At 48.7% G+C, this 20,606-nt stretch overlaps 3 protein-coding genes across 5 annotated transcripts in view; 2 read left to right on the top strand and 1 right to left on the bottom strand.

Moving 5' to 3' along the window:
- The window catches only part of LOC117641048 (protein sickie-like), a 53,787-nt gene extending 37,863 nt beyond the window's left edge, over positions 1 to 15,924 (top strand). Inside the window, exons 11-21 of the mRNA XM_034378146.1 lie at positions 10,648 to 10,731; positions 10,855 to 11,312; positions 11,401 to 11,569; positions 11,661 to 11,805; positions 11,879 to 12,368; positions 12,455 to 12,601; positions 12,686 to 12,928; positions 13,020 to 13,216; positions 13,297 to 13,519; positions 13,602 to 13,707; positions 13,825 to 15,924. Of these exons, the coding sequence (XP_034234037.1) occupies positions 10,648 to 10,731; positions 10,855 to 11,312; positions 11,401 to 11,569; positions 11,661 to 11,805; positions 11,879 to 12,368; positions 12,455 to 12,601; positions 12,686 to 12,928; positions 13,020 to 13,216; positions 13,297 to 13,519; positions 13,602 to 13,707; positions 13,825 to 13,974 (2,412 nt within the window). The 3' untranslated portion in view covers positions 13,975 to 15,924. The remainder of the gene's footprint in view (positions 1 to 10,647; positions 10,732 to 10,854; positions 11,313 to 11,400; positions 11,570 to 11,660; positions 11,806 to 11,878; positions 12,369 to 12,454; positions 12,602 to 12,685; positions 12,929 to 13,019; positions 13,217 to 13,296; positions 13,520 to 13,601; positions 13,708 to 13,824) is intronic.
- Positions 15,925 to 16,593: 669 nt separating this feature from the next.
- Positions 16,594 to 18,084, top strand: LOC117641608. Its single transcript, XM_034379084.1, has 4 exons — positions 16,594 to 16,785; positions 16,869 to 17,054; positions 17,161 to 17,252; positions 17,326 to 18,084. The coding sequence occupies exons 2-4, from the start codon at positions 16,875 to 16,877 to the stop codon at positions 17,897 to 17,899; spliced, it is 846 nt and encodes a 281-aa protein (XP_034234975.1). The 5' UTR covers positions 16,594 to 16,785; positions 16,869 to 16,874; the 3' UTR covers positions 17,900 to 18,084.
- LOC117641610 (transmembrane protein 230) lies at positions 17,999 to 19,819 on the bottom strand. Of its 3 annotated transcripts, none has more exons than XM_034379089.1 (5): positions 19,424 to 19,819; positions 19,191 to 19,349; positions 18,535 to 18,662; positions 18,317 to 18,439; positions 17,999 to 18,240 (listed from the first exon to the last, which is right to left on the bottom strand). In XM_034379089.1, exons 2-5 carry the CDS (start codon positions 19,246 to 19,248, stop codon positions 18,103 to 18,105), a joined length of 447 nt encoding a protein of 148 aa, XP_034234980.1. In that variant the 5' UTR covers positions 19,249 to 19,349; positions 19,424 to 19,819; the 3' UTR covers positions 17,999 to 18,102. The 3 variants fall into 3 exon arrangements, with proteins under 3 accessions (XP_034234980.1, XP_034234979.1, XP_034234981.1); XM_034379088.1 differs by having other exon boundaries at positions 19,191 to 19,293; positions 19,424 to 19,817; XM_034379090.1 differs by lacking the exons at positions 19,191 to 19,349; positions 19,424 to 19,819 and adding an exon at positions 18,747 to 19,136.
- Positions 19,820 to 20,606: the final 787 nt, after the last annotated feature.

Raw genomic sequence — 20,606 nt, 5'->3', positions numbered from 1 at the left:
AACGAAAGCCCCGCTAGCGGGCGCTGCACAACGAGTGCTTGCACTTGGAGCACTTTGGCGGGGACTGGGAGGTAGCGCCGCGGGCTGCGCCGGGCTGCGCGGAATCGCCGACGAGCGTTCCTGGAACACGGCACCGAGGCTTCGAGGCACTGAGCGCGGCCGCCGAAAGCAAACACACACACGCACTACTTGTAGGAGGTAACGATGACGAACGAGCGGCCACCCTAACCCCTTCGCTGGGGGCGCCGACATGGAGGCGGTCCCAGAGGACGAGCGGGCGGGGTCGCACCGGCAGACAGACAGACAGACAGACAGACAGACAGACAGACAGACAGACAGACAGACAGGCAGACAGGCAGACAGACAGACAGACAGACAGACAGACAGACAGACAGGCAGACAGACAGACAGACAGACAGACAGACAGGCAGACAGACAGACAGGCAGACAGACAGACAGACAGACAGACAGACAGACAGACAGACAGACAGACAGACAGGCCGACGGACGGACCCTGGGCGTCACGTCACGCACCGTGGCAGGGGCGCGCGGCACCCTGCGGCACCCTGCGGGCCGCGGGCGGCAGGTGCCCGGCACCTCGATTCCGAACACTGCCCTCGTCGCTCTGTCTCTCTCGCACTCACGGGGCGTCGCGCAGGGGTGCGAGAGAGACGGGGCGACGGGGGCGGCCGCCCCAACCCTTCCTCCTGCCTCGGCCTGCCTCGGCGTGGCGTTGCGTTATTGAATGGAGACGGCGACCCGCCGGGAGGAACGGCCGAGCCGGGCAGGGCACTGCAGACTGATGCCGAGCGAGAGACCTCTCTGTCTGCCTCCCTCTCGCACTCATGGGGCGTTGCTGATGGGTGCGAGGGAGACAGAGCGACGGCGTGGCGTCGCACCACGGCAGCACCTGTTGGCCCGCGCCGCCACCGCGCCGCCACGGCCATGGTCGCCGTGGAGCTGGCCGAGGCTTCGATGCACTCCCGTAATCACGATGCAGTAATGGTAATGATAGCGCCTAGCGGCCTAGCGCTGCAGCCAGGGCCGTAATGACTGCCATGACGAGCCGCAGTGTTTACTTACGGCGGATGACGTGAGGGCCATCCCGGGCCGCCCCGGACCGCCCCGGACCGCCCCGGACCGCCCCGGACCAATCAGGGGCAAGACCATATTCTCCCTCCGGACCGGAGGGCTCCGTGAGGCTCCGCAGGGCTCCGCGGCCCCGCTCCCGATCCCACATTATCTCTTGTCGCACGCACACGCACACACACACGCACACGAACGCTGGCGTAGACCGGCTGCGGAGGCCGTTTCCATTTTACTTATTTTTAAAATGCGTCTCTCGCGGGTTCGTAATTTGTTTAGTACTCGCGTTGCAGCACTCACACACGCACACACACACGAAAACAATTTGGGGGCGAGGCTGCGCCAGCAAGCCGCATAGCAGAGCGACTCCGAACGACGCGTTTCGTCGCTCTGTCTCTCTCGCGCCCTGTAGCGACCGCTAGCGACCGCCACACTCGAGTGCGAGGGAGACGAGTGCTGGCGCTCGGAATGGGGCTGCTGGTGATTGAGACGTGCCACGGGACCAGACGGGACGCACATAGCCCAATAAGTGCTCCGCGTTCGAATTTATGGCCTCCGTCCGCGGCTCCGCGGCGAGGCGATCTAGTCGCCGTCCCTCATGGGGGAACCTCTTCTTGGCCGCGGGCGCCACTCCGCGCTCGCTAACGAACCGCCCGTCCACGTAACCGGGGCCGTGCATCACATCAAACTGGACGTCCTAAATTTGATTTTCGTTTTCCGTGGCGGCGGTCTTGTTGTGGACGCGGTGAGGTGGTGGGCAGACGGGTAAACGAGTAAGAAGATCCGAGAGACGGAGTTTTTAGTCTCTGGAAGCAAAACTTTCGTTGTTCGGACAGCCTTTTGTTCGCAGGACGTGAAATGCGTGCTCGAACCTCGTTTGCCCCATCAGCGTCCGCGTCCACGCCTGAAGCCTAGGTTCTACCACATTTTAAAGTGCGCGTGTCAAAAATATTCATTTTAAAAAGTTTTTCTTTTTTTGCCGTGGCTGTTGCCAAAAAGGGGAGAAAAATAAAATGCAGCCGGCGTCGGGCGGCCCGGCCACGCGACGTGCCACTCCGCTACGAGTACGGCAGTACGGCAGTACGGCAGTACGCTGGAACGGGAGGAGCGTAAAGGCGTGTTTATGCTGCCCATTACATCTGCCTTTCGTCCGGAAACTTATGTGGTTGCGTGCGCGGCTGGCCGCGCTGGCCGCGCGAAGGGAGTGGTCGCAGGTAGAGGGGCCAAGCCGCGGGGCCGTCCCGGGTCTTACCGAAGGGATTGGGCACTCCAGCGGCGCGGCAGAGAGTCGTTTTCGTCGCTCTGTCTCTCTCGCACCCATACGGGACGCCCCGCGAGCGCGAGAGAGACAGAGCGACGAAAACGACTCTCGGAGTCAGCCTGCAGGGCCGCGTCGTCCTTAAGACGCCGTTACGCGGCCTTAAGGCCCTTTACTTAAGGGCTCACGGCGCGGCCACGGCCGGGCCATCATTCCCTTTCCCTTTGTTGCTGATGCTGCGGACCATTGCTGGCCGCGCTGCCCGTATTGGGGTCGCCGCGGCTCCACGACGTGACGTGGGCTGTGACTAAGCAGCGCGGCAGCGCGGCCACCGGGCGGGGAAGAGCGCCGTTCAACACACAACACTCGTGTGTGCGTCTGCGCGTGCGTGCCAGATTTCAGCCGCTCGTCTATGTACTCTTTGCCTTGAGTCGGGATTGGGAATTTGGGCGTGCCGTCGAAGGGCTGGGCTGGGCTGCGCTTTTCGAATCTGAGACTGGCGGGGCGGGGCGGGCGGGGCGGGGCGGGGCGGGGCGGGGCGGGGCGGGGCCGGCCGACGGCCCTTTGCCGGGCTTCCCTGCACGCCGTCCGCTCCCCCCGGGGGGCCCCGGACGCACGGCGCCCCTCGCCGGCGGGGTGGGCGGGGCCTGCGGGTGCATAGCACGCCCCGTCCGGATGTATTGTTGCGTGCGTGACCCTCTGCCTCGGCGGGGGGCGTGGCGGGGCGTGGCGGGGCGTGGCGGGGCGTGGCGGGGCGTGGCGGGGCGTGGCGGGGCGTGGCGGGGCGTGGCGGGGCGTGGGGGGGCGTGGCGGGCGTGGCGGGGCGTGGCGGGGGGTGGCGGGGCGTGGCGGGGCGTGGCGGGGCGTGGCGGGGCGTGGCGGGGCGTGGCGGGGTGCCTACCGTCCCGGGGTGCCGACCCTCCCTTCCCTCCCGGGCAGCTTCCTGTCGGCGGGCGAAACGGAGCCGCCCGCTCTCTCGGAGGGCCGCTCCATCACGGGGGCTCGAAGCTCGAAGCCTGTCGGCGAGGAGGCGCCCTCCGTGTCATCCGCCGCCATCGGGGCGTGGGGGTGCGGGTACCTGCCGTGCCGTGCCCTGCCCTGCCACCGCCCCTCCTTGCGCCTGTCGGTCCTCGCCCTCGCCCCGGACGGCACGTCCCTCACGTGCGCGCCGAGGGGCCGCGGGGCCGCGGGGCCGCGGACTACTTCTTCTTTACTTTTGTGAGCCACGCCCGGGTCGGGTCGGGGACCCTCTCCTTGGGGGAGCCGAGCGGGCGAAGGCGCGAGGCGTCGTGTCTTTGTCTGGAGTCAAGCCAGGCCGGCAGGCTGATTCCGAACAGGTTGTCTCTCTCACTCGCTCGCGGGGCGTGCCTGGGGCGTGAGGGGCGCGTCCGAGAGGGACAGCGCTAGGGGAAGTTGCCAAAATTGTGGCTCCTTTTGGCTCCTAAAAAAATGAAAAAAATATCTCGTTCTAAATTTTTTTTAGTATTTTTCCTGTATTCCAGGGGTCATTCTAAACGCATTTCCGAAGGAGGCCAGGATTTTCTCGCACTTCGATTTTTCCCCTATACTTTACATGGGGGAATGGCACGGAAGTTACCGAAAATGTGCATGGCACGGAAGTTACATCATCAAACAAACCGCGAAAACGGACCAACCCGTTCACCAAATCGAACAGGTGTCTCGCCTAAAGTTTAAAAGACGTGAAAGCGCAAAATGGCCAGGTGGACTGAAGTCGGTAGGTCGAGTAGCAAGCTCGCTATTGATGACACGGAATGTTACACACAAACCTGACACATGCCGGATTTTTACCTTCGATGGTCTAGCCAGCCGGAATGGAGCCCTCCAGCGAAAATCCACCTACCGCGCTGGAAAGAGGAAACCGTGCTGGGTGATTCCACGCCAACTGAGTCAGTCACAAAACGGCATGGTCTCGGATCGGGACGAAACTTACGCAAATCGTAGGTCTAGTAGTGGGATGACTAAATCCAAAAGCGTTTGGCCGAAAAATATCTAGAAGCCGAGATATTGAGAGGTTAAATATGGTGCCGGGACAGCGACACGGAGACAGTTTTTCGCTCGCAGTTTCGGTAATATCCATCGGATCGAGAAACCAAGCACACCGTTGGAAAGAGGAGAAAATTTCACAAAAAGTACTTCCTTTACTTTCTTTTGAAAAGTAAAAATAGTGTTTGATACGAAATAACCTTACCTTTGATTTATCGTAGAAAGTTAGTTGCACCACCAAATCTGCTGGGAAACGTCTTAAAACATTCCCCGTGAAACAAAGATAAGGAAAAGATCAACCAGAAAAAGTACTATTTCTCGTTCCCGAGATATCTGCATTTAACTATCTTCAAGTAAGCGTTGCGAGTTCAAGCTCGCGCGGCGGACGAGGTATGAGAAATCCTGCGGCACACTGGGTTGTTTACAACCGTTGCATTTGTGATTTTGACCGCATCCACAGCTATGTCCGCCACACACACTCTTCCTTGCACGTTTCGTACGCCTTTTAGTCAGTATGTTGGCTCAAAATGTACGTTTTGCTCTAATTCGGGTCACCTAGCGACGTACCTACTGATGAGCGCGCCGCAGGATTTCTCATACCTCGTCCGCCGCGCGAGCTTGAACTCGCAACGCTACTTGAAGAAGGTTAAATGCAGATATCTCGGGAACGAGAAATAGTACTTTTTGTGGTTGATCTTTTCCTTATCTTTGTTTCACGGGGAATTTTTTAAGACGTTTCCAAGCAAATTTGGTGGTGCAACTAACTTTCTACGATAAATCAAAGGTAAGGTTATTTCGTATCAAACACTATTTTTACTTTTTAAAAGAAAGTAAAGGAAGTACTTTTTGTGAAATTTTCTCCTCTTTCCAACGGTATGCTTGGTTTCTCGATCCGATGGATATTACCGAAACTGCGAGCGAAAAACTGTCTCCGTGTCGCTGTCCCGGCACCATATTTAACCTCTCAATATCTCGGCTTCTAGATATTTTTCGGCCAAACGCTTTTGGATTTAGTCATCCCACTACTAGACCTACGATTTGCGTAAGTTTCGTCCCGATCCGAGACCACGCCGTTTTGTGACTGACTCAGTTGGCGTGGAATCACCCTGCTGCTGATTCTGGACGCTGAGCCGAACTTTTCCCGCTACAGGTTCGGCGCTGAGGCGCCAAACTAAAGACGCTGTCTATGTGGGAAAAACAGGGTTTTCGACAAAGGTTGTCCAAATCAAACCAAACTTCGTTTTTGGGTTCTCCTTGACCCAAAGACATGTCAAAAAAATTTTGAAATTTTTTCGACAAAATTTGTCGAAGTAGGAAATTTTTTTTATTTTACTCAAAAGACGCGGCAATTGATTTTGAAAAAAAAATTTTTTTTTCAAAGGTCAACTAAGGAGGAACATTTTGAGTTGTGTCCCATGTCCTGGTCTTGCTTAGTTTAATTGATACCCACCATTTTACGTTACGTGTTTTTCTCATTTTTACCTAAAAAATTAAAAAAATGCCCCTTTGCCAGTCAATTTGATTATAACTAGAGTCAAACTGAAGATATTTTATCTTTGTGAACCTCCTTCCATGCCTAACACACTATCTGGTTCCCCAAATAAACACAGTGTGTCCCAAAATACTATAACGGATCATTTAACATTACACTTTGGAATAACGAGCACCATGTCTATTGCTGGAGCAGTAGAGCAGCCCAACTATTTGTCACTGAAACAAGATTATTTTTTTATCCACTTGTGAAGATTAAAGATTAAAACGATTCATCCTTCACAAGTGGATAAAAATAATAATCTTGTTTCAGTGACAAATAGTTGGGCTGCTCTACTGCTCCAGCAATAGACACGGTGCTCGTTATTCCAAAGTGTAACGTTAAATGATCCGTTATAGTATTTTGGGACACACTGTGTTCATTTGGGGAACCAGATAGTGTGTTAGGCATGGAAGGAGGTTCACAAAGATAAAATATCTTCAGTTTGACTCTAGTTATAATCAAATTGACTGGCAAAGGGGCATTTTTTTAATTTTTTAGGTAAAAATGAGAAAAACACGTAACGTAAAATGGTGGGTATCAATTAAACTAAGCAAGACCAGGACATGGGACACAACTCAAAATGTTCCTCCTTAGTTGACCTTTGAAAAAAAAAATTTTTTTTCAAAATCAATTGCCGCGTCTTTTGAGTAAAATAAAAAAAATTTCCTACTTCGACAAATTTTGTCGAAAAAATTTCAAAATTTTTTTGACATGTCTTTGGGTCAAGGAGAACCCAAAAACGAAGTTTGGTTTGATTTGGACAACCTTTGTCGAAAACCCTGTTTTTCCCACATAGACAGCGTCTAAAGCTGACGATGTTTGAAAACCAGTACACGGTGGACATTTTTTCATCCAATAAAGCAGGAGGTGAGAGTCACAGGAAGAAATTGCTATCCAAGGGTGTCATAAAGGGTTGCCAACGGAACAAAAGGCTGTTCGCGGATTTGCTCTCCGACAAATAGTTCAGGAGATGTTCGCCTTGGAACACGGACTTTTTGGACAATGGACAGCACGGAAGTTACATTTTGCCCAGTTTTAGCCTGTTTTGACAGGAAAATGCTTGGACTGCATGCTCGGTTAGTGTGTGGGATAGCAGGGGAGATGAAGCCCAGTCATAGGAATCAAACCGCAGGTCAATACGTCGAAAAATAAGGAAACTGTGGCCCAAAGACACAAAAGGACCCACAATTTTGGCAACTTCCCCTAGCACCCCAACCCAAGGTGTGCGGCCGAGTCGGGCCGAGTCGGGGTTCGGGGTAATGTCTGGAGATATGAGGCGGCGGCGCCCTGCCGCCCTGCCCTTGATTAAGGCCTGATAAATGCACTCGCGGCACGGTGGGTGCGCGTCCACCTCGGCGTCCGCCGCGACGCGTCGCGACGCCCTGCCAACGCGTCCGCGACAGCGCCAGGCCTCTCCCGAGACAGGCAGTAGTTTCGGCGCGAGCGACACCACCTGCCGACAACGGCCGGCGAGGCGGCGCACTGGCGTCAGGGCGACGCCCCCGGCCTGGCCTGGCCTGGCCCAACGCGCAGTGCCCGGCCCGGGCCTCTAGCAGACGGCGGGGGCAGCGGAGGCCGTATAGACGCCCGCCTGCAGACTGATTCCAAGAGCCGTTTTCGTCGCTACGTCTCTCTCGCACTCCCATGGAACGCCCCATGAGTGCGAGAGAGACAGAAAGCACCGCTCGGAATCTCTCTGCTGAGTCTGAGTGTTATTAAAACGGCGTGGCGCCTCGGCCTGACCTCCCCGATGCTACCCGGCTAGTGCTTCGGCCGTCTCTGTCTCTCTCCCGCACCCCGTACGGAACACCCCGTGAGTGCGAGAAGGAGAGACAGGGGCCCCGCTCGGAATCAGCCTGCAGGCGCGCCGCCCCACCAGCCCTACCAGCCCTACGCACCCCTCGGGAGGAAGGGCGTGCTGCAGGAGTATCGCCGCCGTGGCGGGGCGGGGCGGGGCGGGGCGGGGCGGGGTGGGGCGCTAGAGTCGCGTCGGCGGCGTGGTGGCGCGGCGTGGCGAGGGCGCCGACCAGGGGACCAGGGGCCGCCAGGGGCACGGACGGACGCACGGACTCCACCACCGCCGCACGCAAAGCGACGCAAAGCGACGCAACGCGCCTTAAAGTCGAGCACCCCGTCAGTCGGCCCGGCCGACGCCCCGCCCAGCGCCCCGCGCGTTTTGCCTCCGATTTTGGCCGTTTCGCCGCCCCGCCAGTCCCATTGTGATTCAATCCGCCGAGCAGCGGTCGGTCAATGCTGCGATATCTGCGCGGCCCGCGGCTGGAGCAGGCCGCCGCCGACGATGACGGTGGCGTTGACCTCGCCGCGGACTGGCGAATGCTGCGGCCGACTGCTGGAAAGGGAGCCGAGAGAAGGAGGGAGAGAGAAGGGAATTATTTGATTAGAGTTTTGTCGTGATTCGATTGTGTTGCTGTTGTGCTGCACGAACGGTGGCTGGAGGGAGGGGGCAAAGCCAATTATAAAGGTGTGGGGCCGGGCAAACACACGACAGTGCATTGGCTGGCAGGGCTTTGGCAGCGCATTGGCAGTCCGTTGGCAGCCTTCCTTCCAGCACCTTTTGCTGCAGTCCTGGAAGTACTCCTTGACCTCTTCGGCAACGTTCTGCCCTCTTCGCCGTTCCGCTGGCTGTTGCCTCATACAATATTGATCCTCGGCCGAACAATAATACTCCGGCCAGATCCGGCCGCGGCGTGGCCGTGCGTCGGCGAGACCTGTCGGCTCATTCCGGACGTCGCCTTGCCTCTCTCGCACCCCAACGGGGCGCGTCATGAGTGCGAGAGAGGTGTTCGGGGCCGGCCTGCAGGACGATGGCGGGCACGTTGGCCAGATTGGGGCCAGGCCGGGATTAAAAAATTGAAGTGAGGGAATAGTTTCCTCTGGAGCGCCGCTCCGCCGCTCGCGACCCGAGACGTTCCGGCCGGGGCTCCGCTTCTGCCGCACATCTCTGGAGACCTTCTCCTTCCCCTCCCCCAAATTGGTGCTCGCGTCCGGGGGCCGCGGGGGCAGGCCGCGGGGGCAGGCCGCGGGGGCAGGCCGCGGGGGCAGGCCGCGGGGGCAGGCCGCGGGCAGGCCGCGGGGGCAGGCCGCGGGGGCAGGCCGCGGGGGCGTGCCCTGACCGCAGGCCGGCCCTTCACTGCCAGGGAAAGTCGGCCTCCGTGCCTCTGCGGCGCGGGCAGCAGCACTCGCTGCAAGCTGCAGGGCCACTGTTGTCACACCGTGGGCACACCGTGAGCAAGGGCAGCCAGCCCTCGGCCCAGCCCCATCGCGGCGTGGTGGCGTGCGCATCGAAGCCCCCGCAGTGCGCAGTGCCCCTCGCAGTACGAAACGCGAACGTGCCACGCGTATGTGAAGTGTTCTTTCTTCTTTGATCCAATAGTGCCGTCCGTCCAGCCCCGTGGCGCCACGCCCCCTACTCCCCCTCCCTTTCCCCGTCGAGGGGCTTCCCCGGGGCGACCCGCGATGCCTAGCGCTAGCGATGCCCGCAGCGCACGCGACGCGACACACGCGCGCTCCGGGCTGCTCCGGGCGGCGGTGGCTTTTCCATGTCGATTCCGACGTACTGCACGTACTTTAAAGGAGATCCGCTTAAAGGAGATCCGCTCTCGAACAGCGACGAAGGCCAGCAAGAGCTGGTGAAGCGTAGGGTTTAGCCACACACACTCAGCCTGGAGGAAGCATCCGGAGAGAGCGCTGCGGCCTGACAGCACGCGTCCTATAGTCCTCACCGTCTCTGCTTCCCGCAGCAACCCCTGCAGCAGCCCACCAAAGGCCGTGAAGATGTGAGGCCTAGTCGCTGCGAGCGCCGGGGCCCCCGCGGCCCGCCGGCGAAGCGAAGACCGACTCCAAGACGGCCGAGGCCATGCCCGTGATGCAGTGCGCGCCGTGCGCACCCACCGCGGTGCACGATGGCTTCGCCACGGTGCGCGCCACCCGCAGCTGCCGCCCCCAGAACCGCCTCAGCCTGCTGCTGCCCCCGGAGCCGCCGCCGCGGTCGTGCAGCGCCATCAGCAGCACGGGCAGCAGCATGGGCAGCAGCGGCAGCCTGCCGCCTCCAAGCCCCGCCGCCGCCGCCCCCGCGCCGCCCTGGCTCAGCGGCTACAGCACGTGGGGCCACCACAGCCACCACAGCACGGCGTCGTCCTGGAGCTCGGCCAGCGGGGCCAGCGCGCACTCGTCCCGCAGCTCGTCCTCGGCGTCGTCGTCTGGGTCGTCGACCTGGAGGCCCGGCGGCAGGCCCCTGGACCCGCTGTGGGAGGAGGCCGTCGCCGCCAAGCCCGTGCTCAGGGCCAAGCCGCAAGTGCCCTGGTGGGAGATCGCAACGCGCCGGAGTCGCTACCGGAGCTGCCCCACACTGCAGGTACTGCCGGTGCACTGCCGGTGTACTGCCGGTACCCGCGGAATGGCCCGATCGCACACGGAGAATTGCTCGAGAGCCCCCCCCCTTTTCCCCCTTTGTATCTTTTTTTCCCTGAGGCGCACACCGTCACGATGTGCAGTGTGCTTACTGGCCTTCGCTCAGGCGTCCCAGCAGCGTTCTGACGTTGTTTTGTTTTTCTCTGTTGCAGGTGAGTGCCTCTCGGCGAGCGAGTACTGCGGGTGCATCCTGCATCCTCAGAAACTGGAACTGGGGGTGGGGTTCTGTACTGGGCAGTTTCTGGGCGATGTTCCGACAGCGGTTTGGTATTAGTTTGGTAGAGCCTTAACAAGCATTTCATTAATTCGCAAATTTCATTTTTTGTTTTTGCAGGCTCATGTTGTGTCCGCTTTTGAACAGTCTCTGTCAAATATGACGTCGCGGTTACATCAACTGACATCTTCGTCAGAAAGAAAGGTGAGAATTTTTTTATTACTATAATATTGATGTAGATGTGAGAAAGTCAAATGCTTTCTTTCACATTAGATTGTGAGAGATTTGAATTTAGTTCATGTTCCTTACTTCATTTATCATTTCCAGGATTCGGAACTTATAGAGCTGAGGCAAACTATCGAACTCCTAAGAAAGCAAAGTGTGGAAGCAGGCTTAACATCAGCATATATTCAAAATATGTCTCCTAATCTGACCAGAAGACATACTGTTACCGATGGGGAAGGAATGACTATGTCAAGACAACTATCAACAGACTCTGTTTCGAGTCTTAATTCTCTCTCATCAGCCTGTAGCCATTCAAGTTCTGCTCATCCTGCATGTGGGTCTCCTGGTAATAAGAAAAAGAAAGGATGGCTTCGCAGCTCTTTTAGCAAAGCTTTTTCTCGATCGAAGAAGAACAAAAATGGCTCTGTGTCTGATGTGGAAGATGCACGTGGGATACACTCTGACCTCTCAGCACCTTCATCACCCCTTTTAAACGGAGGAAATGGTACTTTGTCTTCATTAGTGAACCAGAACACAAAGTTGAGCCAGTCATCATCTGCGTAAGTTGTTCACTTTTTTCTTCATTTTAAACTGGATATTTCTGTAAACCTACTCTCATTGATGACTATTATTTGGCATTCTATACAGAATTTATCCTGGGAATGGTACTTCAGATGACACTGACTGTCCTGAGTTAGTGGAAGAACTGCGAAAACAACTTAGAGAAAAGGACCTGGTGCTTACTGATATTCGTCTGGAAGCATTAAGCTCCGCACATCAGTTAGAGAGCCTAAAAGATACAGTCATGAAAATGAGGGTAAGTACGACGATATTGGACTGAAAAGCACTGAGTTGTGTTTTAAGCGTATGTAGTGGACAAAAATATCAATGCTCCTTTTGTTTTTCAGAATGAAATGCTTAATTTAAAGCAGGATAATGAAAGACTTCAAAGGATTGTTACCAGTAAATCTCTAACAACCTCTCAGTGTTCCTTAGCAATGGAAGGTTTAGAGAGAAGATTTAGTATGACCGATGCCACCAATTCTAATATAGGTAATGATTTTGTCTCCAATCAATTTGATGTATATTTGGCAACTTTAAAGTTGACATTCTTTATCATTTTCAGATTCTGTTGATTTTCTGAACAACAGCGGGGGTTCATCAACAAGCACTATGTCAATGGCAGCCTTAGCTGCCTTAGATCCTGATGGCAAGCGAACCCCTGTTGCTGTGCTCTTGGGTGCTCATGGTAGTTATGAAAGGTACATGGAAGAGACTGCAGAAACACTGCCCCAAATGTGTAGTGTGGCTGCAATTGCTGTGTCAGGAAAAACGAAGTGGGAAGTTTTGGACACTTTAATAAAACGCCTGTTCAAAGAATACCTTTCGAGGGTTGACCCAACTACCAGCCTGGGTTTGGGCACAGAATCAATAGCTAGTTACCACGTGGGGGAGGTGGTGCGGTACAAAGAATCACCGACACCAGAGCTCCTGCCTTGTGGCTACCTTGTAGGCAATGCAGACTCCATAACTATTTGTTTGAAAGGGGCTGTTCACAATGGCAGTGTCGATGCGCTTGCATTTGAGACTCTCATCCCAAAATCCATCATTCAAAGGTCGGTACATTCCTATCTATATGGATGCATTTTCCTTTTGTCACACTGAACTCATATTGTATTTCTACTTTTCCTCACCGCCGTAGGTATATTTCATTGCTCACTGAGCATAGAAGAATCATTTTATGTGGACCAAGCGGTACAGGGAAATCTTACTTGGCAAATAAATTAGCTGAGTTCTTGGTACTTCGAAGTGGGAAAGAATCAACTGTGGAATCAATTGCAACTTTCAAGTAAGTTAATGTCATCCAGAATATATCTCGTAGCTTTTCAAAAAATATGACATCATTTTTACTTTTGTCTTACAATTTTTACAGTGTTGACCACAAAAGTAGCAAAGAGCTGCGACAATACCTAGCTAACGTGGCTGAACAGTGTGAGAATAATGCTGCAGATTTACCCTCAGTAATTATTTTGGACAATCTGCATCATGCAGCATCCCTTGGTGATGTTTTTAATGGATTTTTGAATGCAAAATACAACAAATGTCCATATATCATCGGAACTATGAACCAGGCCACATGTTCTACCACTAACTTGCAACTTCACCATAATTTCCGGTAAGTTAGTAAATATTCAGTACAGAGCACAACATTTTTTAAATTTTGTTTGTGTGTGTCGATTTGACTACAAATTCATTATTTCTTCCAGATGGATTCTCTGTGCTAATCACATGGAACCAGTAAAAGGATTTTTAGGAAGATACCTTAGGCGCAAGTTGCTTGAATCTGAGGCAAGAGAAGGATCCACCAATTCTGACATGGCAAGAGTATTAGATTGGATACCAAAGGTTTGGCAGCAACTTAACAAGTTCCTTGAGGCCCACAGTTCATCTGATGTTACCATTGGTAGGAGTCTCTCTATTTTACTAACATCACTGACAAAGCTGCATTGCACTAACTAACAATTATTCTTTTTTTCATTTCAGGGCCGAGGCTGTTCCTTCCATGCCCCACAGACCTTGCTGGTTCTCAGATTTGGTTCACCGATTTATGGAACTACTCCTTAGTGCCATACTTACTTGAAGCTGTTCGTGAAGGATTGCAGTTGTATGGGCGTCGTGCTCCATGGGAAGACCCCACTGTGTTTATTGTTCAAACCTACCCGTGGACAGAGGATGCAGTTCAAGGTGGTCATGAAGCTTTGTTAAAGTAAGTAATGAAATGATCTCCAAACATTTTTTTTATTTACAATAAATAACACATATCTAATTTTTGCTATAATTAATTGCAGACTCCGTGCTGAAGATGTAGGGTATGATATGCAACCAATGATTGCTGGTGGAAGCAGCATACGAAGCATTAGTTCTACTCACAGTGATACAGACGGTGATCCTTTAGTAAGTTATTTCATAACAAAATAAAAATTAACAGTCCTTACAAAAATGTTCAAATTTTTTGTCTTAGCAAAATGTTATCTATCAATATTTAATGTACTTTGTTCTGTTTCCTTTTAGCTGAACATGCTAATGCGCCTACAGGAGGCTGCCAACTACTCCAGTCCACACAGCAACGATTCAGATTCAGCAAGCCATGACTCTCATCCTTCTAGTTCACACACTGACTCAGTAAGCAGTGCTCATGCTCGCCTGGAATCTTCACTGTAATGTTATGAACTTTTTTAAAATGAGCATTTTATTGTGACAATGCAAGACCAAAGAGATTTTTTTTAAATCTAGTTAGGTGGACCATTTGCTTGTTGCCTTTCAATTTTGATCTTGATATCAAAAAAATTAGAAGTGGAAGAATAGGAAACAATATTCCTCTTCTTCCAGCTCAGTTGTTATTGACTGGGGTCAATGGGGTTATGCAAGTCATATGCAGCAAGTGAATGTTGGATTGTGCTAAATACAGAATATATCCTACAATTTTAGTGACATGACATTTATTCACGAAATGTTTTGGCAGATGCAATGGAGAAGTAGACTGGAAAGAATCAATAATGTTGCGGAAGATCTGAGTGGACTGAAGGTTTTGATTTTAAGGAATCTCAACCCTACTTGATTTGATTTAACAAGAAAGCGCTTCTTTCTAAAGAAAAAAGTGTATATTCTAAAAAAATAAATCAAAACCATGAGAAAGATCTCTCTGATGAATGATGCAGCTGTCAAATATGGTTTATCGTATTGGATTGCTGCCACGACTGACCTCATTTCTTCTTGCAACATTTTAATTCATAATATTGCCTTGTGTATTGGTATGCAAATGTTTCACTGCCAGAAGAAGAACTAAGTGTTCATATTCATGTAAGGTAAATGTTGTGTTATTGTTCCAGCAACATGATAGTTATGTTCCGCCAAATGATATTTTAGTTTTTGTCTTAATTATTGGAAGAAGTGTAACTTTCGCTTTTTGCTGTATATTGAAAACAGTTGCCAAAGTGTATTAAGAGGTGTGGATAGAACACTCAAATAATGTATTAAGGAAGGGTCACCCAATTTTAATTTCCACCTGTACATTACCCTGAATATTATGTATAGAAAATTGAATCAGTATTTTAACTTGTAAGAAAATTTCAAGCCTTGAATGGTTTTAATGTTTGGAGCATAATCTAATAACCTTGCTCTTTGTTATTCAGAATAATTCTACTTGACTTTTGCCAGTTATGTTTGTTTAAGTTTTGTTTTATTTACCTCAATGTGAATGAATCTAAGACTGCAGTACATGGAGTACATGTACTTGGAGTACATGTATGGGAATGGAACTATTTCCCTTAACCAACCTACCTGTTATCTGAAACATAGTTAAAAGAGAACAATGCATTTTCTTACATTCTTCAAAAACAGATATTTTTTAAAACTCTGTAAAAAAAATTTGAAACGTATCCTACAAACCCTTCTAGCAGCTAAGTTAGGTAACTTGCAACCTTATGTCGAGTATCCTTGACACAATAAATTTGCTTGGACCAAATTGTCCAGAACAATAATTAATTCAATGTAGACATTTTTATCGTCAGATTTTTGAAGACTTTTTTTGTGTGGTTTGTTAACCTTGGTTGTAAACGAGTAAAGGTACTGTATATCTAATGGCTTCTACTGCAGACTGCTATTTTGAAAAAAATAGGCTAATTTGAAATTTGGAGGGCTAGGTATGCTAAGTCAACTTTTTATGATAATAATTAACTGTATGATTCTTTCAGAACCTAATGTCAAGGTCTCTTTCTTTTCAATAAAAAATTGGAAATCCTGTTTTTTAATGAAGGAGTGTCATACATTATATTTTATTCTGGAACTACAATCCAGCATGACACATAGTCTGAAACTCATAAGAGAATATTAGAATGTGTTGAGAATTAAACAAGTTTCTGATAGCTACATTTTATGTATATTCCTTGTAATATTTCTGTATATATTTGTACATAAAGCCATAGTTGCTGAAAGAGCTTCTTTGTTGTGTGGTACCTGTTTAAAATTTTTATTGTGTATCATATGTAAAGTATTTATTTTGCTTGATTATTTTAAAATAACTTGTAATTATAACATGCATCTCTTTTGCTGCTAAGACAATGGATGCATTCTTTGTTGTATTATTTGGACAATAAAATTTGGTTTCCCTTATGAGTCTTGTTTTCCAACAAAATATTTTCTGATAATGATGAAATATGATGTGACGAAAAGTGGAGTGGTCCCACTACCACATACAAAATGGTGCTAAGGGGAGTAACATCAAGAAACAAAGAAAGAGTTAAAACCGAAAACGTAAGGAATCTCAGAAACAGAAACTTGCTTTCATTGATAAATGACAAAGATGTATGGAACAGAGTCGATAATGGCGAGCACGGCTTTAGCTTTCTGGCTCGAATGGTGGATGTAAAAACACCTGCTTGATTGTTTTCATGCTGCTGCTTTCGTCGTTGAACGTTCAAGGTGAACAGAACAAGATAACAAAAGCCAAACAGGCGACACCACACGACTGTAGCCAACTCGCAGTGGACAGGACAGGTAGATGTAGAGGTCCTGCTCAGTCAGTATATAGGGCTCTAGACAACCTTGTCAACAACGTGTGAGTCGGTGTCGTGTAAAGACACGAAAGCTTTCCTCCCTGTGGTCTTTGGCGAAGCGGCCAAGGGCTGGACTCTCGGCTGACCACGACGAACTGACTATAATGCACTCAAGAAGGGTTCACAACAGTTTGAGCGGCGGGCCCCCAGCCCGCGCTTCCCTCTCCGCTTGGCAGCTGTTAGTTGTTATTCGCAGTTCAAAAAAAAAAACAACGAAAACCGAGCCTCTTATACGCAGAACTCAGAGTTGTCACAACACAAACACAGCGCGGGGAACACCAACCAACCACTCAGCCATCTCAACTCGCCTCACACTCTCTCCTCTCGCGCCTTTCTTTCTCTTGCCTCCGCTAGGATCAAAGGAAAAGAGGCAGCTTGTCTGTGTTTGTGTTCCGTCTCTATCACCAAGGATCCATCGGTCAGTCGCTGTGGGCATGCTGGCTGGTTTAACCTCTCCGTTTCTGCTCTCGCATGTTAACCCACACTATTTTGTCTATTCAGGTGAAAATGGTTCATGTCGCGGATGCTAACCATCAAAGTCTCATTACCGGGACTTTTCCAGACCTTTTATGCTCCAAAAGATACCATGATGTGGTGTTTTCGTGCAAGGATAATAAACAAGTCCAGGCGCACAGGCTGCTCCTGGGCTCCGTTAGCCCCTTTTTAAACAACCTTTTCAGAGAACAGGTTTGTTGGCTGTATTTATTACCAAACATTTCATTGCGGACGTCACTGTGTCCGGAGGTGAAGGCTATTACTCTAGTTGTTATGATTTGATTCTGCTCATTTACAGGCGTGGAGAGATGAAATCCATATCTCTCTTTCAGACTATAATGCACCAGTTGTGCTGAATGTGCTTCGGTTTGTTTATGAAGGAGTGGTCAGGTAAAGTTGCATGGCAATCTTTGCTGAAAATTTTATTATGAGTGGTTGTCTCATTGTTTTGTTTCTCTTTCAGGCTCTCTTTCAGGGAGTTAGAAGAATTCCAATCAATTACTAAATGTCTGGGGATTAACATTCCGAAAGAAATTGTTAATTCGGACACTGGAGTCATTTACGAAGACCAAAAGGATACTGTAACAGAAGACCTGCAACATTCTGGTACTGCAACTAGAGACCTTACTGTACCAACTCAACGAACGGGATCAGTTGCAACCACTATCAAACAAAATAAGCTAAAAAGAAAAGCAATAGAAGAGCACCTGATTCCATCAAAGAGACCTAACCCAGTCCAGTCCATTAATAAAATAGTTTCTAATCTGTCAAAACCACCAGAAGATGTTACAAAACAACAGAAAGGCAATGATGAGAAGACCAGACCACTCTTAGTGCCGATGAAACATCTTCCAAAGGTCCTTCAAATAATAGAAAAAATTAAAGTTGAAAACAGACTGGAGGCAAGGGTTGAGGCTTATGTGAAGAAATATCTCTTGAGGCTTAAGATGCAAAAAACCCAGAAGAAAAAATCTTTAGAAGAAATGAATGGTTTTGGAGGTGACCACCAACTGTACAAAAATCGCTATTCCATGTAGTTTTTTTTTAATTTCCTAAGCTTCTTTCCTCATCATTATTATTGTGATATGTATATTTCAGTACTAGTTTGCTTTGTCACAAAACAACACAGATTTTCCTTGTATTTTGTGTTATGTTTATTTTTTTTTTAATGAGAAAAATCTATTTTGCATTTTAAGATTAAACAAAATGTTTTGCCTCCAGACCCAAATGCAAGCAAATTTTAATCGAAATCTGGAATGTCATCAAACGAGTATCCTGGTCGGTCCATAAATGCATACAGAGCAATTCGCATGTGATAGACTCCTGGAACAAACATTATGAACCCTAGGACAAGCATTGGCCATGTTCTGTCAACATACTGCAACAAACAAACATTTAAAGGTAAATAAACAGGAGAAGAATGTGAAGACATGGTTCTTTACTGTTTTACTTGCCTGTGGATCGATATATCCAATGAGAAGGAGCATGGCAGTTATTAACAGAAAAGCTCCTCCGAGACACAGAATGCCAGCAAATACAACTGCTGACCAAGGTACTCGAGTTTCTGGGCGACGAAACTGGGTATCAACAAGGCAAACACATCAATATATCATCAGCATGGATTTAAAAGTACCTAATACTTGTACAGAAATTGAGACTTGAGATGCGCTACCTGATCAACAAGCATTTCATCGTCACCATCGTCATATGTCCCTTGAGATAGAACTGGCTCATAGACAACATCCTGAAACTCTGATCGCCCAGTTGTCCGCCTTCTCCACGTTCCCGTTCGAAAGAGCTCTACATAGGATAAATGATCAATTTTAGCTGACACTCAGGTACTCATGGAGATGACTTACTGCAGCAGTTTTCGCTTTGTAAAACCTTTCAGTTTATTCCACATTTGTCAAGTTGTTAATCTAAGGTGGGACAAGCAAGATGGTAATATTTTTGGTTGCTGGAAACTGCAAAGAACTATTCTACCAACTGATGTAAAGGCTGAATTCACAGCAGAGGGGCTCCTCACAAAAGGTCAAACTTTGACATTTACCCTTATATTGTCCTCCAGTTTAAGACATAAGCAGCATAATTTTAACAGTTCATAAATGCTTCATTCAAAGAGATTTTTCTCTTATTTGAATGAAAATTATAGCTGGTGGTTTTAGCTAGTGAACAATGATGTGATAATTTTTCAATGTCTCAACCCTGATTCCTGAATAATTTGATTGTATTTTTCAACATCTCAACCCTGATTTGTGATTAATTTGATTGTTCAGAAACAAGAATAATTTAAAAAAAAAAATGTAAACAGCTTTTTGTTTTTCTCACCCATTTTTTTTGTCCTTGGTATTGTTTCATACATGATTTCTCGATGATCTTCTGACATCTTCGCAGTTTATTGTTCGTGTTGATGCATCATGGAAAAGATAACCTAGAACATGTTGCGTGTTGATAAGAATCCTTGTGGAGTCATCAAGAAACCTGGTCCTAGAGGCAACCTGATATATGTCAATCCTAAAAAGTAACAAAATGAAGAGAAAAATCAATGCAACTCTATTTACCTGTTATATCTTTGATTTTCTCTGAACGTTGTGACATATCAACCCTAAAATTTCATCTCTTTATTCAATTAATTATGCTCCCAAAAATTACTGTTCAAAAGTCTGCAGAGGCCTGCACTACAGAATAAACTCTTGTCAAGTATCAATTAGCAGGTCAATAAACACAGGGTAATAATGACATTTCAGGTCATATTGTTAAGTCAGTTTGTAAATTGTGCTAAAATTGAGATTACTGCAGTGGCCAGTGAACTGAAGTTCACAAAGGATCAGCCCCGATTCATTGAATTTTCGTAGAATTTCAGTGAATGAGCTTCAAAACTCTCAAAGCGGCGTCGGCTGCTAGTCTGTTTTGGTTTGGTTAGGCGTCATGACGTCATGGCGTGAAGAGGGGCGGGCGGGGCCGGTGCGTGGCCCGTGGCTCAGCTTATGACCGTGACTACGGCTGGCTCATCAAGACATAGGGCACAGAAGAAGAGCATTTTGTTTGGTTTAAGTCAAACTTTTATTAACTGCCCAAATGACAACATTACACAGAAATATAGTCAAGCTTGATAAAATTATCTTATGGAGATCACAAGCAACATATACAAAACAGTAAAAACAGAAACAGAAGTACATTGGTTCAACATAAACTCTACACATTAATTCCTATATTTGTACTAAAACTTTTAGCTGCATTAACATGCAATGGTATTATCGAGAGCCTCCTCTCAGATTCCAAGGGCTAGATATAGATTTCCACAAAATAACACATCCTTAATTTGGGCCATCACAAAGGGAGTGTCTCAATCAAATAATTTTAATTGACTTTAGAGGAAAACAACTTTTAAGACAAAATAATCAGTCTCAAATACCTTGCACTATAAAGAATTTTTAAAATTTACATTAAACAAGAATACATTGTCCGCTTAAGTGGCCCATTGATGTAACTGCAATTTGCTTAGCTTAGTCTTTCATTTGAAAGTTATTGTTTATTTCATAAAATAACCTTAACTTACACACAGCCCCACGTATAGAAAAGTGCATTCAGTTTATGTTTAAAACGTTACAAACTGACAAATAACAGAAGTTATTAGACCTAAAAAAGAGTTAACATTTAATGTAGTTATGTCACTATCATATCCACAGGTGAACCATGATAATCATACATTTTAACATAATTATGCCACCAAATGATTTTGAT

The sequence above is a fragment of the Thrips palmi genome, unplaced genomic scaffold, assembly GCF_012932325.1.
Source record: "Thrips palmi isolate BJ-2018 unplaced genomic scaffold, TpBJ-2018v1 HiC_scaffold_15, whole genome shotgun sequence".
Lineage (NCBI taxonomy): Eukaryota > Metazoa > Arthropoda > Insecta > Thysanoptera > Thripidae > Thrips > Thrips palmi.
The sequence above is the reverse complement of the archived record's forward strand: the minus strand, read 5'-3'. Positions and strand labels throughout refer to the sequence as shown.

Excerpts from the sequence above, each read along its gene's own strand:
- LOC117641608 (XM_034379084.1), top strand. The coding sequence starts at position 16,875 with ATGGTTCATGTCGCGGATGCTAACCATCAAAGTCTCATTACCGGGACT. Across the intron at positions 17,055-17,160 it reads ACAACCTTTTCAGAGAACAG|GCGTGGAGAGATGAAATCCA; the intron begins GTTTGTTGGCTG and ends GCTCATTTACAG. Across the intron at positions 17,253-17,325 it reads GTTTATGAAGGAGTGGTCAG|GCTCTCTTTCAGGGAGTTAG; the intron begins GTAAAGTTGCAT and ends TTTCTCTTTCAG.
- LOC117641610 (XM_034379089.1), bottom strand. The coding sequence starts at position 19,248 with ATGTCAGAAGATCATCGAGAAATCATGTATGAAACAATACCAAGGACA. Across the intron at positions 18,663-19,190 it reads ACCAAGGACAAAAAAAATGG|AGCTCTTTCGAACGGGAACG; the intron begins GTGAGAAAAACA and ends TATCCTATGTAG. Across the intron at positions 18,440-18,534 it reads ATGAAATGCTTGTTGATCAG|TTTCGTCGCCCAGAAACTCG; the intron begins GTAGCGCATCTC and ends GTTGATACCCAG.